Here is a 17,569-nt window from a genome sequence, read left to right on the forward strand (position 1 = left end):
ATTTAAATAAGCAGTAGAAAAAAATAATCCAAACAGGAAATTAAATACATACCTTCAAACAAAATGTCCAAAAACCAGACAAAAAAACATTAACAATATCTATAAAATTGGATTCTCTGAACTTGAGAGAATATCCCTTATGAATTGTAACACTGAGATCAATTTTCACCATTGGTTTAATATCCTTTTACTTTTCTTTTTTAACAGGTCAAATGCCTCAACTGTTGAGAGATGAAACTAGTGGTACAAGACATAACAGAAACTCTCCATCCCTGTGATGCTGATTGTTAGGACTCAGTGTGTGTGAGAAGGAGTCCCCGTAAAGGGCTCAATGTCCATCTAAGGGCTAGGCTGGATAGTGTGGGCTTGGAGCAGGAGTGTCCAGGTCCCCGTCTGCCTCAGCCTCTTCCTGGCCGGAGAAGGAGCTCAGTGCATCCCACAGAAGGCAGGGCTGCTCACAGTGGTGGCGACTCCTCCAGTGCTCCATAACCCCCTCTTTAGTGTCCAACACCTCGCTGCAAAGCACACAGTTAAAGGCAGCACCTGCTGCAAGGACCCCAAGGCCTCCACCCCTATCTGGTAATGCAAGGATCTGGCTGTCCTCCCCCCCTCTTCCACAGTGGTGGGACATAATGTGCCTCTTAAGCTTGGAGAAGGAGAAGAACTCCTCGTCGCAGCTGCCACACTTGACCAGGTTGCGCTTCTCGTTGAGCTGTCGCCAGTAGTGGGCGGCATGCTTTACTAACTCATTCTCAGCATCGCGGCCAACGCGCACTGATTGGCCATCATGAACTGGAACCTGGGACTCCTCCCCGTGCACATGCAGCAAGTGCATCTTCATGTCAGCAAAGGTGGGAGTAATGGCCTGGCAGCGGCCACATTTAATCTGCAGCTCCACAGGGTCTTCGTGATCCTGCTCATCTGATGGATTTGGGGAGTTGAACCTTGTGAGGAAAACAACAAAACAATATGCTTTTTTCACTTTTTTTTCAGTTTGTTATTTCTGTTTGGAAAAAGTTGCCTAGTCAGGTCATCAATCAATATATTTAGCCATTAAATGTACACGCTGACATCTCTGCATACAACTTGCTACAATAAAATAGATAAAGATCACAGGAAAGTAGGTGCTCAATCAACAATCTCACCCCTCCACAGACATGTCATCCTCATGTTGGCTGATGGACGGCTCCACGGTCAGCACCACCTTGTGCACCTCTCTCAAATGACTGAAGTAAACCCCCACATATCCAAATGCTTTCTCACAGAACTCACAGCTCAGAGACCGACGTGGGCGTACGTCGGAGTGGTGAAGCTTCATGTGGGTGCTCAGGCTACCAGAGTGAGCGTACGCTTTGCGGCAGACTGGGCAGACGTAGGGCCGGCTGTTAGTGTGGCTGTTCATGTGGCTCTGGAGGTGATGCTTGAATTGAAAACAGCGGCTGCATGTGGGGCAACGGTGGAGTGGACGGCTGCCTATGAACACTCGCGAATGGGAGGCACCTCTCAGGTGGAGGGTTACTGGGGCTGGTTGGGGAGGACAGTCCAGGGCCTTGGCTGTGGTGGTGGTGGTGGGGAGCTGATGACCAAGAACAAGCTCCTGTTCTTGGCCATCAGGGGTAATGGCAGGCAAACTAACCAGTTGGGGAACTGTCTCCATAACCAACATGGGCTTGGGTCGGATGCTGCGGTACTTCTTTGAAATATCAACCTCCTTTTGTTTGGAGCCTGGAACAACTGCTGGTGGTTTTTCTGGGACCCTTCTACTGAAGAAAGACAAAGACCTCTTCTTTCTGGCCTCAAATGCCAATATGTCTTCCATGGTCTTTCTCTTCCTCCCCCTCTTCTTGCCAGGTGGTTTCTGGAGGGTTCCCAACACAGGCATGAGTGTGGTCTTGGCCTGGGGCTGTGGAGTGGATTTTGGCACCTGGTTGTGACCCAAGGCGTCAGCGGTCTCAAGGGTCTTGGATGTAGGATCTAGGGGGCTGTTGAGTCCAGTATCCTTCTCTGGGGACAAATTGCTGAGCTTGGCAGCTGGGATAAGGCTGCTTTTCATTTTAGAGTAGGGCAGAATGGGCAGTTTACCTTTAGGTGGAGACGGGATAATTTGGACTGCTTTGCTGAAGATGGCTGAGGACAGGACAGTGATACAGCTCTGGGGCTGGACTGCAGCTAACTTAGATTGGCACAGCCTCAGTGTATTCTTACTCTCCTCCTGGGATTTGCCAGCGGAGCCTTTGACAGCAGCAGGGGGGTACTGGAGATTCTGAATAAGACTAGTTGGAATAGGTCGTTCAGAGCCATCTTGTGCTCGTTCTAACTGAGAGCCTGGGTACAGGACAGCATTGTCTGGGAGCACAGCAGTGACAGCGATGTCAGAGGAGGCTGGGTCAATCAGAAGTACCTGCTCTGAAGGCTCCTCTTTGGGCACGAGGATGTCCTTTGTGTGCTTGCACTCTTGTTGTTTTTTCTTCATCACTGTTGATGCCCCACTTACAACTGACTTGGTTTGCACTGTCCCAGCAACCTTGGAGGCTGTTTTCACCCTCCCAGATAGTGGTGGTGACTTGACCGTATCTGTGGTCCCCTTGCTCCTCACTGGCTGGTATCTGGGAATGGGCAACTTGAGGTTCTTTGGGGCGTGTTGCTGTTGTTGCTGTGGCGTCTGAGAGGACACAGAAGGGGGCAATGCCACCAGAGAGAACGTGCCATCCTGACCTGCTATTTGCATCAGTGCATAGTTTTGGGTGGGCACAATGATGGACTTTGGGCTGGAGGCGGTGGTAGCCTCAGGGAGGGCAGAGGGAGGCTGGCAGGACAGGACCGCAGGGGAGGGAGAGGGCATCACGGCCGGGGCCTTGGGGGCGATGCTCCGGAACTGAAGGCTCTTCATCTGAAAGGCTGGACTCACTGGCTACCAACTGAAACACAATCACAAAATAAACTGTTTTATTAGGTTTTGCAGTGACACCAGATAGCCCTTTCAACATTAACTAGCCATTTTAGCTCTAATCGTCTTACATCAAGTTTCAACATCAACAATAACTGCCACTATTGCGACAATGCAGTCTTAAATGCGTTTGATCTCATAGGAATGACGAAGACGGCTACATGATTTCCTCTGGTCTTTTCTGAAAGCTTCCAAGATCAAGACATGTGACCTCACTGCAAAAGCCTCAGTTTTTTTATAGCATTGTTACTGTGCAACCCAAGCAGGAGAGAAGCAAACACACTGTCAAAAATATAGGCATCTGCACAAGTGTGACAAGCTGTCCTATTACCCATGTCTCTCTGGTCGCACGCAGCGGACTCACTCTCCCTCAGTCTAAGGACAGACTGCCCCCTTTGATTTGGGCTCAGCATGCAGCCGTGGTACATGCTGGGGCTCTGCGGGGAGGGCTCCTTATTGCCCCCCCACCCCCTCACTTCCTGGAAGGATCAGCCAGTGCAGCGTAAAAGCTGCCAAAAGGCAGAATCTTTACTAGAATAAGAAGGGCTCCCCCTCATCTCCCCCTTCACTGACCAGCACCGCAACCTGGCCGAAGTCAATGAGGATGTCCCTGAAAGAGGGAAAAAAAGCCCTGGATTTACTTTATCATCCCTTGTTCACAAATAACGTTTCATGGTTATCCAACAGAGATGAGGCTTTTCCACTATGTGGATCGCCATTCTGACTGTTGATACAAAATACTGCTGAAGTCTTTGGGGAAACTATAACCTCAGGAGTGAGGTTTTAAACAAGTCTACATTATATAAATCTAGCGTACAGTTTCCATCCATCAATCAAAAGCCACAGGTATGGCTTTAAAAACAAAGGCCAATTCCCTTCATTTATATCAATACTGAATCGTACTTTCAAAAGGAGAGCGAGATTACAGAGGAATGCATCAAAAGGCACTAATTGTAAACAGCCTGTGAAGTCTGAACTTCACATTATGACCCAACTTTCAATAGCAGCGTTTGATACCGGCACTCCACTCTGTAATAACAATCAGCATTAAGTGCAACAATCTGGAGGTGTCACAAAAGGCAAATACTCAACAGAATTTCTCAATAAACCCCCACCCCCACCCTCACCACCCCATATTCATTTTTAAAGCGGTCTGAGCAAGACACTTTATGCATTCAAAAAGAAAAGAAACTTTGCAATGGGCATATTGTTTAACAGCTGGAAGTGTTTCTGTGCGTGGAGATTATTTATACAGTACCCCTACCGCATTACGACTCCATAAAACTGGAGATATTCCTTCTCTGTGTGGATAGTTGACTCCAGTTTGACTGTGACTTTGGCTGAAGACCGAGCGGAATAAAACTGTGGGATGCGTGTTCCTCTGGGCATTTTATGTGGCTATAGAAAGTGGGAGTTTGGGGGTAGAGGCAACGCTTGGCGATTAATTCTACCATGTGAAAGTTTACAGTTGGACATGAGGAAAAAAAAAAAAAAAAAGTGTGTATCAACAGCTGGAGAAGCAGAAACCAGAAGGCCTATAATCCTTTTGTCACAGATGATTCAGCAGACGTCACCTGACACCAAGTAACTCCACACAAAAACAAGATCTGTTTTAATATGCCCCTTTGTCTTATTCCACCTGGAAAAGCAGCAATAGTACGCGAGCAGCATGTCTTGTTTGAACTTGGAGACGGCTTGGATTGTAAAAGAATCAATGCAGTTAGACAGTAAGATAACATTTAATTCATCAGCATCATCCGAAGAATGTAGGAAGCACTTAAAGCACAAAGCTTGTCCCGCCAATGTTTCTCATTACTATGCAGGTGTTCAGGAAGGTGATCCACCATGTACTGTCCTTGTGCTGCTGTCTACAAGCGTATGTACACAGTTGTGTTTGCTCAGGCAGACAGACGGGCCGTAGCAGGAGGAATATTACCCATCCTTTCATTCAGCGGATTTTTGATAAATCAATGTATACGTGGACATATGCGACTGTACTGACAATGTTACCAAGCTGATCTTCAGCAGGCTATGTTTACCATGTTCAACATCTGAGGTTAGCATATTAGCATGCTAACATTTTGCAATAAGCGCTAAACACAAAGCACAGCTAAGCTTTAGGTTTTTGAACATGAACTAAAATATTGGGACATTTTAAAATGTTCTCGCGTTATGGAGTGTGTAGTAGACAAAATGGCAAAAAGTACACTAAATCTATTGAATCTAAAACACAAAGTGAGCAAAAGGGAAAGGCTTCTGAAACTTTACATAGCCACTGAAATTGTTATATTATATTACATTGGTCCGGCCCATTAACCTGTTTCAGGGCCTGAAAAAGCCCTGAAACCTGTGTCTAACGCCTGCTCCTGAGATCTGACGGGCCCCTCTTGATTCGGAGGGGTATAACACAGCGGGGTGAGGGGAGAAATGTGCAGGGAGGTCACAGATGCTACTCAATCTGTCGCTGGATTTGAAATGCCAACCGCCCTAATCTAACTGGGGTCAGAGGTCAGGGCTAGGGTGACGCAAAAACCTGGTTTCTGGAGAGAATGTGAGACGAGAGAAGAAAAACAAGGTGGGGGTGATCCACAGAGACAGATTATCAGGTAAAGCCAGAAGGGGTGAGAGGTGAGGATCTGCTGTTTATGCTGGAAACGGGTCAGGGTTGAGCAGGAGGGCAGTGTGGGGACAGACCAGGCATCCACCTGGAATGGAATGAAACACACCCACACTCAACTTCAGCTCACACCCTCAGACCTGGACCAGCGTTACGTGCAGAGGTGCTCCTGCCAAGACCGGTGGGCCGAGCCGCCAAAACAACCTGCCTATTGTTAGCCAGTAATGCAAATCAGCGTGAGGCGAAAGCGTCGCTCTGAAATGTCAAAACACGGAGAGCGTCATGTTTTGGTACCATCCCCGATTCTGTTTTGTCTGGCTTTCTGGCCCACTACTGTTTCAACTGCAGTGTTCCACATTTTGCTCCCACAACAGTGCATGGGAGGTAGTTTTTCTTGTGGAGAATTTGGGAAGAAAAATAAAATGTGCTTTTAGGAAAGCAGAGCAGGGAGCAGAGTACAGTGAGGTTTGTTATCTCCCTTGTAGGTGAGAGCAATGCTCATCTGGGACTCAAAGATAGAGCCTGGAGATGGAGGGGGTATGGAATGGTGTGTGTGTGTATGTGTATGTGTGTGTGTAAGTGTGTGTGTGTGTGTGTAAGGGAGGAAGGGCCAAAAAAAAAGCCCAGCAGAGGCCAAGCTCCCCCTGGTTTTAGCCCAGATGAAAGGCCAGGATCTGGGCTAGATAAGAGGGCAGATCACGGGGGTCGGGGGCAGCCGGCAGAAGCCATGTTCAGCGGCCATGTTCCACCAAACTCCTCCCTTCCTCACTTACTTCCTTCTCTCCCCCCCACACACACACAGAAACACAAACACGTCGGATTAGTGAATCTGAGAGAGAGATAAAGGTCGTAAATTTTCTTTTGAAAAAGCATAACAAAAAAAAAAAGATCTCGTCCTTTTCAGGACATTATTAAAAACACAATAAAAAGGGACATTCAGAGAATCTTGCAGTCCACGAGGGAATTAGATCATTCCATTTGTTTTTTTCCTCCTGAGTGAACTTAAGCGTTATCTGTGCTCGATTGCTTCTTCTTGCATGCATGCTAACTGCTCATCTTTGCTCCCCAGCCTAAGGTGTGTTTATGCGAGTGTGTGCGCAGGGGAGCTTGGGGTCTGAAGCGAAGGCGGTCATGGGGAAAATGAAATCACTGTTTGCAGAGGTCCTTGTTTCATCCCAGAGCTCTGATGAATGTTAGGGCCAAGGAGAGAAGGCGAGCGAACGCACACACGCTTTTTTTTTTTACCCTTTTCGAAACCAAGAGTAAAAAATAAAATAAGAAATAGGACATGACTGCATTATATGGTATTCATGACACACACACACACACACACACACACACACACACACACACACACACACACACACACACACACACACACACACACACACACACACACACACACACACACACACACACACACACACACACACACACACACACACACACACACACACACACACACACACACACACACACACACACACACACACACACACACACACACACACACACACACACACACACACACACACACACACACACACACACACACACACACAAATCAATGCAACTGAGAAATCCATTCCAATTAAGGTCCCGCTGCTCTGCCCTGCATGTGGATGTAGATGAATCGATAGAGAAATCCCAACGCTAACCTGCCGTTCCTCTTGGAGAATATGCTTAACCGAGACTCTGGCTGCTTTTGAAATAGGAGTAAAAAAAAAGTAACTTTTTGTATTCAAACAAGGAAAAGCAAACACACCCATCACTATGATTTAAGGATTTCAGAATCAGCGGTCACTGCAGACAAGCAGGACCCTCGGTAAAAAAAAAGAAAAGAATAAGGCTCTTTGAAGGCAGGATGAGGTAAAACCCTGACAACCTTTGACCCTGTGTCCAACAAGGACATGTGTCCACCCCAGGAAACTGTAACGTCCTCAATCATCCATGCTCGCAGATTAACCATATGAGCACACACACACACACACAAACACGCACACACGCAGATGACATGGCTGCCGCCTCAGAGCTGAGTGACGTCGACGTGGAGCGGAGGTGACAGCAGTGTGTCCGAGTGCGTGTGTTCAAGGTCTTCGAGTGTTAATGCGCTCCTCCCACCTCAGGCAGCCAGCACTGCGTTAGCCATGCTCGACACTAAACCTTTACCTGACCTTTCCCTCCGCCGTGACATTTGGACCCTTCTGAATAGGTCAAACAGCACTAAAGAGTGGCGGAGAAAATGGAAGGGAGCTGGAGGAGGAAAGAAGGTACGAGAGAGGGGAGGAATGAGGGCTGTCAGTGTAGGACGGTGACAACCGATGCAGCTTTGGAATGTGAAAGAAAAACAAACATCAGTATCTGAAAGTTCAACTATTGCTGAAATGGAGCATTTTCCGAATGCTTTACTATCCCACCATTCAGTGCAACAGCTTGAGAGAGAGGGACGTTTAATCTGCTGAACTAAAGTCTGTGAAAGAACACTGGCAGAGTCCAGGATTTAGTTTCAGAAATGTGCAGAGTCACTGATGTCAAGAAGTTGCTGAGAGTACATTTTTGCAGAGTGACCAACAGGAACAAGGCAGGAAATGACGATGTGCCGGTTAAGATTGCTCCAGAAGTAGATAACACACATGGAAGAAAGAGGAAACTTGACATGCAAGGTGACCTTGTACCAACCACCTGAGCAGATGAAAACATGGTAAGCTCAGTCGGGTGTAATGGAGGATGTACAGTGAAACAGGAAACAATGTGTACAAAGTAAAAGCAAACAGTAAATTGTCTTCACTTTGAAATGGTGGCCACACATATTTTAACATGGAATGACATTCCTATAAATGGAATGATTTAACCAGCAGATTTGTATGGACTTGGACCAATTGGTCAACCTCTGAGAGGCATCACCCTAAACACCAAGACCATGTTTCCATTCCAGCTGGACAAGACGTACCCAATACAAATTCTGTGACCACCAGCTGGTTGTAACTATTGGTCTCAAAGTCAGTTGCAGCTCGGCCAGACCACAGCATTTCAAAATCTCAAGAGTCACACTTGACCCTTCGCTAAGACCCCCGCCTCTACTCCGTCTAGTTGTCAGAGCTACCATGGAGCCCACACAGTCACTAAATGGGGTTTCGGCGTAAAGAGCACGCAAAAAAAACCAACTTAACTTAACAGGCTCATTATGACTCGCCAACCTGCTCTCAAGCGCAAATCTTTAACACCACTAACAAGAAGGTTACATCCCCGCGTTGGCCATTATCTTTATTATATCAAATGGACTCAAGATTTTTCCAATTGGGAGGCAGGGGTTTGACAGGTAGCTTTGTTCAAAATCACTGTCTACTCTACCCTTTCTTAATTAGTCTGGCTTTCCACCAAGGTGCCCCAATCACCATGGCAACCAGTTGCATGCACGCACATGGTGTGTGCATGTATGTGATTCACCTATGACGTCAAACCCAGAGGAGCTCACATCTTACTACTGGTAATATTGGCGTATATATATTGCTACGTCTTCCGGCAGTAGCAGCCCCGCAGTCCAAATTATCTTTTCACTGTTACAATCAATAAAACAGCAAAAGCAGCATGTGCAAACATTCAGTGTACGTTCAGTACCTAGCGTAGCATAGCGGTGATAACGATAGTTAACGATGTGCTCACGTACTCTGACAATGTTAGCTCCACAGGGTTTTTTTAAACGAAGAACGTAATGTTGAAGAAACATATGTCTCCTTGCATAAAAATGACTGAGTCTACAGGACCAGTCTGCGTTGGAGGTCAGGACTAAGCATAGTAGACTAGTGCAAAAGGCCTGCACTAGACTTAAAGGCCCCTGGTATGCTTCAAACTGAGTGCTTGTTGGATTATCGAACCAAGTCTGAAGGCCCTTTTTATCTAGAAAGTCGGAGAGTAAGCCGACAAGTTTTGTGACTTTCCAAAAGAAGATAATCCAGCAATCACGCAGCGTCACAGAGGTATAAAAGTAGACAGGGTCCTCACTAGAGGTGCAACAACATAAAACTCACAGTTCAGATCGGATCACGGATCGGATTAGCACAATTTTTTTTTAGAATCTGCTTTGAGTTTAGTGTAAACAGGTTGTAAAACTGAAATCATTCAAATCTCTCATCAAATCTATATTTTATGTGAACACATCATGATAACTTTTAGAATTTACCTTCGCTCAATACTCACTTTCACCAAACGGAGCTCGAACACATCATAATGTAACTCAGTTTAAACACGGACTGGTTGTTTACATTGGAAACATTATCAGAGATGGGCGGCTAGAGCAGCATAAATGATGCCCTGATCGCATATTTGACTGAATATCAGTGGATAACGATAGTATTTTACACTCTTGCATTGAGGTTTCTGAGTTTTTGATTCTTTATTCTATACATTGATCACTTTGTGTGAGTCGAATGCTACAATGAAAGCCTTCGAGGACGTTCTTCGGAAGCATACCGAGCCCTTGAATCTCAGGTGGTCGTCGAGAATGCATGACGTCGCACAAAGGACACAGAAAGTACAGGACAGAAGACACAACAGACCATTCTTATCCAGCTCCGATTCTCATCCAGCTCCGCCCTCTTGTCCCTTCACGCCTTTGTTTGTTTGTTACCGTTGCGCAATGCATTGACACACAAACACTCCCCGATCAAGATTGCAAAATAATTTCTGGTTTGCGCTGGCCCCGCTAAGCAAAAAGTGATGCCACTGCAACCTCGACCGGAACACCTGCGTTCCCGGGCCCACCTTAATGATCACTCGACGCGATGGGAGAACTTTAATGGGGGCCCTGGAAGGAGGGGCGGAAGGAAGGAAGCTGCCATCTTGCTAATTTTAGGTACTCTGCATCTCAGATGAAACGCTGGAAAAGGCATAGAGGAGGCGTGGAGAGGCGGGGAAAGTTCTCTTGTCTCCCACTTTCTCGACTTTCTGCATCATGTCTTTCTAACTATCATTACCATCTGAATCCACGATGAGAGAGAGTCTCATAGCTCTTTGATTCTCTGAATCATTTCTCCCTCTCTTCCTGTTCCCAGCCCTCTCGCTCTCTCTTCCAGGCTTTCTCTGGCTCTTTCCCGACTCTTTCATTCTCACCTCCCCTTCTGTCGGTACCTGAGTAAATAAACAGTGTTGTGTGGGATGCTAATTAGAGCCAGTTCAGGGACGTGACGAGCCCAGAGACGGATAAACAGCAAGGTGAGGGAGGAGAAGAGATGAGATGGAGGGGGTGTGTGGGGGTGGAGGTGGAGGTAACCCACCCCAAGGGCAACCCAGCACAGACAAACACGTCAGCTTAGCGGTGAAAGACAGACAGGAGTGCTTTTGGCTTTCAAACCAACTTAGGGCGGCTTTGAAGCGGCGGGCGGCGGCAGGGTAGAGGATTTTGAAGGGGCTGCGACGGAGTGAAGGGCACGAGCAGAGAAGGGGGCACGTGGTGGAGCTTCAGCCGCGATTAGAGGAAGAGGGAGCGTCGAGCCAACTTCCTTAATGACGGATGCTCCATGAGTCCCGGTTGCAAGATCAAAAGAATATGCAGATTAACCCAACCGTTCTTCTCCCATTGAGGTGAGCCTGGGCTTCCAAAAGCAGGTCAATGTAAGGCAACTTTACTTAGTTAACATAAGATGGCCTTTCTAGAGGGGGGGGGGGGGGGGGGGGGGGGGTAAGCTGCTGGATATGCAGGTACCAAGGTAACACAAACAAACATGTATGCCTACACTTGGTAACTTGTTGTAACCAGGCGGCAGCCTCCGTTTCAGCCGAGTGAAGACGATGCAGAAGTGTCTTTAAGCGTGCATTCTCTCTACCGACTTCACACCGGTGTGAACGCAGCATTAGAAACGCAACGAAAGACGGCGCGAATGAGCCTCAAGACGCTCCGTTGATTTGTATGAAACGGAGCGGACTACAAAGATGGCGGCGGGGTTAGTGTAACTGCTTTATTTTTTTCTTTACAGACTAAAAAGTCCCATGCAAAGTAAATTACAGCTGTGTTTTTTTTTGTGCTGGACCTGTTCATAATTTTTTTTAAACAGATTTATATTATGTATGTTAACTTGCTGTTGCTCCTAGAGTGCCTGTTATATTGTTCTGATAACATTACTTTAAAATAAAAGCATGCAATACACCAGTTTTTAATTCATTCTTGAACTTTGCGCATAATGCGATTAATCGATTACATTTTTTCATCTTTTGCCCCGCACTAATAAGGGGGGGCCACTAATAAGAATATATATATATATATATATATATATATATATATATAAAAAAAATTACTCTACTTCTCTCTTGATTTATTCCCTCAGTAAATATTGTAAACATGACTTTATGGTCTCAATCTCTAGTTTTAAGTCTTCTTCAATACAGCAGGATGTTCAGTTAGTAAATGATGGTCCATTTTGAGTCAAATAGACCATAACATGGAATATGCTTTAGTTTACTTACTGTGAGACATTTTTCCGTTTTTCGTTCATCGAGGGGGTCATGCAAGAAAAGGTTTTCTTCACCTATTCCATGTAGTGAGTAAATGATATTTCAATGGTCATTTTGGGGGCAAAGTATTTCTTGAATGGTTTTATACATACACACAATAACAATAACATTAAATGTGACATTGCAACAGACTTAAGATACAAATATGAGGCTCTATTTCACAGCAAGAATATAATCCATAGCCCGGGACTTCCCATAACATAAGTCTTTATGAATTGTATGAGGCTTTGGTACAACTCTCCTCCTTGTATATTATGCATTTTACACAGTGGGACACTTTAGATGTGCTGGACTCAAATAACTTGAATCTGCTCCAAGAGACTCGGTTCCGACTGAAATCCGCCGTGCGTTAAAACACCACAAGAGGCCGCATTGCTTCAGGTACGAGGCGATGGATGAAATACAATCCAGGTGCAGTTTAATAGACCCGTGAATGTGAAGGCTAGCGTTACATTCAACCCCCCCATTTGTATTCTAATTATTGTTGCAGATCTTCAGTTGGCCGAGCTGCTCCAGTGGCCGACAGGGCTGCGCTTGTAAAGAGCTCCCGGGGTTTAACTGTGAATGTAAAACAAGGCTTTACTGGGAAAACCAGCACAAAAGCTCAATCACCTTTTTTTCCTCCACCCAAACAACGAGAATCTTTTTGTAATCTTTCAAAGCAATTCTCATTCGAAAAGATTTGGTGAATTCTTCGTGTCTGTTTCTTTGTCTAGAGTCAGTAAATGTGTCTTTCTTGAGTTATTAAAACCGTAGGAACCTCGGTCTGCTGGCAGGATCAAAGCCCGCCTTGGACCGTAATGATCACTGATGCTGCTGTTAAATTAAAAAGACGGGAGCGCTGTTCACTCTATTGGGGGCTGGGGGGTGGGGGGTCCTCACTCCAGTGGTGGACTAGGTACAAGAGATGAGGAGAAAAAGAACCTCAGCAAGACAGGGCGTTAACAGAATCGAGTAAACACTGTCTTTAATGTTACTCATGATGTTTTATGATTAAAAGACATCTTATGATTCCGGATTCCGGACAGATTGTTAATGACAGGTGCTGTGGGGTGGGGGGGACCTTGCCGTTACAAGGGCTTGCGTCAGCTTTTAATCTCACGTTAAGTCCAGCGCAAACACTGATGGAGAGACAGAGAGGGAAAGGTAGAGTGGATCACGATATATATCTAAGAGATTGCGGAGGAGAAGGGGAAATGGAGGGAAATGTGATTGCTGGATAGATGAGCTATTTTTATAATGAGGTCAGTGTTAGCTGTGGGATTTCATTCTCCTGGGACACACACACACACACACGGAAACTGTTGTGATGTATCTTTCCTGAGTGGGGCTGCCTTTGTCCACAGGAGGAAGGAGGAGGAGAATATGAGGAGGAGACGGGCAAGAAAATGACAGACCCAGATGTCAAAGAGAGGATTTTAAGAATACTTTTTTATCATAAGCTGATTGGTCGAAGCAGTTTTATTTCCTCCCTCAAGTGCTAGAACAAGAGGGACGATGTTATGTAACAAACTGACATGTAATCCTCTCGCGCTTCGTGTCCCAACAATCAAACAGATTTCTTGACTCCCATGAAGCCCGCTGTCTCACGTCCTGTAAACGGCGTAACTTTATTACAGATGACGCCGCTACCATAACGAAGAACTTATTGTATCCTAAAACAAATGAAAAACAGATGTTTACCGATTGGATGGTCCTCCCTCAGCTGCTCCCTCGGCCCTCCTCCTCCTCCTCCTCCTCCTCCTCCTCCTCCTCCTCCTTCAGGGTGGTGCCCACGTTGGGGTGGTGCCCACGTTGGGGTCCTGTCCCCCCCTCTCCACACTCCCCCTGCAAAGACATAAAACATTGACCTTTAAAATAAAGTGGACAAAATACAAAAACCTCCCCCACAAAAATCACAAGGCTATATATTATGTAAGCTATAAAACTCAAAAATCTTAAGTAATTGTTATGAAATGTTCTCTAATATTGTTATTCAATTATAGAATTGTTCATTTCAAAACATCCTTTGTCAAAAGTATTTTTATTTCTGAATGACATTTATCCCCACTTTTATTTTCATGACTCTTTTCATATATATATACATATATATATGTATGTATATATATATATATATATATATATATATATACACACACATATCTATCCATCTATTAACAAGCTAACTAGCCATTTTCATGGATAACATGCAGATTTGTACAAATCTGGCAAGAAATACCAATATCAAAACTGGCATAGATGTGTTTCATTGCAGCAGTTACATAATTTAGTTCATAGCTTTAAAAAAAAAAAAAAAAGCATGGTCAAGTGTTAAATTACTCTTTACATGTCTAATCTAGTATCAACATATTTTGGGATCCCAGATGGTCTACTATAATATATTTTTCTCCCGTGCATCCGTCAGAGGACACACACACACACACACACACACACACACACACACACACACACGTGTACCCCCTTTTGCTCTCTCTAAATGCCTGTCGCTTCGGCCCTCCATTAAGCCGAGCATGTAGCCAGTGTCTTTGCAGTCGTGGGACTCGCCGCTGCCCACTCAGTCAGATCCAGCCGTATTAAATAAATAAGGAGCGCTCTTCTGTGTAAATTATTCATTTAACACGCCTTATCCTCTTCCAACAACCTTGTTAGAGCAACTCAGGAGTGGAAAGGGGGTGGGGGCCAAGAGAGGAGGGGCAGGAGGGTGGGGGGAGGGCAGACACTGCGGCTCATGTGCGACTCAGCAGAACCTGTGGTGCATCTCTAAGCTCTGTGGGCGTTCAGTCGTAGGGGGGCCTAATTCGCCCTGACACCTCCTTTGTTTCAGGCAGGAAAGAGCTGCATACACACAGACGCACATTTTCCCCACATGCACACGCACAAAGTTGGAGAGAAAGAGCACAAGAAAGGTTTTTTTTTTAGTGCATATTCATAGAGTAATCATTCTAGTTGTCTGGATAAATTATTGAGAAACGGGGAGTCCAGGACACGCCGTGCTGGAGCCGCGTCCTGTTTGTGTGCCGCTTGAACTCAAAAATCAGACAAACGCAGCAAGTCATCCACTCTAAACAAGGGGATTCTAACGAGCCCGGATGGGAAATGCTCACCGTGAGGAAAACAACTATTATCCTCTGGGACAAATGCACAGAGCACCTATCGTTTGTGTCAAGTCAGGGACGTCGCTTGGTATTCCATGTTCCCCCAATGTAAAAATGTAGCTCTATTATTCAAAGAAAACATTTATTCAAGGGGTTATTAGGGTGTGCGCTGAAAAATTATTTTGAAGTTACGCAATATACACAGTACATAACTTCTATTTAAAATATTGAAGATTACATCCAGGGCAGCTCCTTCATTTTAAGGCTAATTCAGAAAGTGCAATAAAACCTCATTCCTAATACCTGAAAACTGCTGTGACGCCTTTCAGTGACATTTCATTAAAATATATGTCTGTTGCCAAATGAGGTAACACAATGGTGATTGAGGCTATGGCGCATTGATGAAAGTATTGCATTATTTTTATCTTTGCAGGACTACAAATTGGGTTTTTGTGGCGACAAGCACAGGAAAAATATGCCGTGCTAAATTGCTACTAATGCAAATTGGAACATGTTTGGCTGCTACAGCTTCACATTAAATGCATTTCACTGGCGAAAACACAAGTTGACTTTTATTGTAGTCACAGGAAATGTGGCACCAAATTCGCCAGGACTGAGGTCCTGTACTCGGCTTCGAAAGACGATGTTGTTCATTCCAGGTAAAAAGAGGGGGTATTAAATGTGAAAGCAGTCGCTGTCAAGTCAAGAGTACTACGATTGACCTACAGCCTGTCCTGTGCTCACATATCACGCTGAAGGTAGTTTGTAGAAAAGGGCATTCAGTAAACATGACTTTATGGTCTCAATCTCTAGTTTCAAGTCCTAAATACAGCATGATGTTCATTTAGTAAATTATGGTAATTTAGAGTCAAACGGACCATAAAGCAGAGTATGCTTTAGGGCGGGGCTACAAGATGATTGACAGGAGTGTTTTTCGTCTCACAATGTTAACCATTTTACAATGTGGTTCAAAAAAAAAAAAAAATGTTTCCTTTGTATTAGTGTGTGGCGACGACCAAAAACCAAGATGGCGACGGCTAAAATGCCGAACTAGAGGTGTTCATCTCGATTTTTAATCTAAAAGAGTGGGAGTTTCAATGGTTAAATTGCAGATTAACCCAGAGAGAGAGAGAGAGAGAGAGATATGTCAACTCTGACAGTGCTCATTACCAGCCTCTATACGCTTTGAATCAGAGTTAACAGGCTTTGGCCCAAGCAGAGGCCAGCTAGACCCGACTGGTACAATGGGATCAGTGTGTGTCAGTGTTGTGTATGTCAGTGTGTGTGTGTGTGCTGCGAGTTAATCACAAAACGCTCTTTCATTTCCAAATCACACCCCGAGGCCACTGTACATTACAGAGCCACTGATACCCGATGCACAATGACACATCCAGGGCTTATTCTCCTGTTCCCTCACTAACTCCTCCGTACACGGGCTGATCACAGCGACCTGCTGCCAAGCAGCTTCTTGTTTCGAGCAAGGTTTCATCACATTTCTCAGTGAGTGGCATTTGGACTCACTCCAACACATTGGACAATTCTGCGGTCCAGATGATGAAACGTACCTTTGGTTATTCTGGTGGTGCAATCTGTGAGCATGTGTTGGGACACATTTGTGCGTCAATGCTTAATCTCTTGGAACTGGGTTGCAAACAGCACCGGCGGTGGAAGAAGTACTTGGTAAAAGTAAAAAGTACCACAGTGTATAAATACTTCTGTAAAAGTGCTAAGCATTAGCATCAAAAATATACTTAAAAGTACCAAAAGTAAAAATACTCAATGTAGAGAATGAACAATTTCAGAGTAATATACAGTATACCATTGAATTCCAAGTATTCAGGATCAGATGTGTTTTTCACTCACCTTGATGTGTTCATCACTTAAATGTTGCAGCTGGTCAAGTTTGAGCTAATTAATATACTGCTGGGTAGCCAAATACATTAGAGTACATCATACATTATTAGCCGAGTTTTTGGTATACTTTGTATTAATAATATTGAATGACTAAAGTTGCCAAATAAATGTAATGAAGTAAAAAAAGTAAAAGTAAGTATGAAATAGAAAATTCCCAAGTAAAGCACAAGTACCTCAAGATTGTACTAAAGTACAGTACTTTAGTAAATGTACTTAGTTACACAGTCAACTTCTGCACGTCTGTATTTCACCACAGGAACAACAGATTTCTCATCTCTCTTAAATGGTCATGGCATCAACACAGAGTTCAGTACCTTGCCTTCAGAAGTAAAACAAATCAAACATCAAGCCGCCTCTAGCCCATCCCCGGAAACAGAGTGTAGCGGTCATACAGTCTTGAGCCTGACTGGTCTCCTGCTGCAGTCACATGCCCCCCCTCCCTCAGTCCAGTAACCAGCGAGCAATGTCAATGACTACACTTGTGATTAA

At 44.9% G+C, this 17,569-nt stretch overlaps 1 protein-coding gene across 5 annotated transcripts in view; it reads right to left on the minus strand.

Moving 5' to 3' along the window:
• Positions 1–17,569, minus strand: part of znf438 (zinc finger protein 438) — a 38,274-nt gene that overhangs the window by 2,719 nt on the left and 17,986 nt on the right. The window contains exons 1-4 of one of the 5 annotated variants that reach the window (XM_034559755.1): positions 13,953–14,092; positions 13,755–13,767; positions 1,146–2,918; positions 1–944 (exon numbers count right to left, since the gene is read on the minus strand). The exon at positions 1–944 is cut by the window's left edge and continues 2,719 nt beyond it. In XM_034559755.1, the coding sequence (XP_034415646.1) occupies positions 347–944; positions 1,146–2,890 (2,343 nt within the window). In that variant the 5' untranslated portion in view covers positions 2,891–2,918; positions 13,755–13,767; positions 13,953–14,092 and the 3' untranslated portion in view covers positions 1–346. Of the gene's footprint in view, positions 945–1,145; positions 2,919–3,278; positions 4,032–12,023; positions 12,086–13,754; positions 13,769–13,801; positions 13,899–13,952; positions 14,093–17,569 lie in introns of those variants that run through there. The other 4 variants (XM_034559754.1, XM_034559756.1, XM_034559753.1 and 1 more) reach the window with 4 other exon arrangements.

The sequence above is a fragment of the Cyclopterus lumpus genome, chromosome 20 (genome assembly GCF_009769545.1).
Source record: "Cyclopterus lumpus isolate fCycLum1 chromosome 20, fCycLum1.pri, whole genome shotgun sequence".
In the NCBI taxonomy this organism is placed as follows: Eukaryota; Metazoa; Chordata; class Actinopteri; order Perciformes; family Cyclopteridae; genus Cyclopterus; species Cyclopterus lumpus.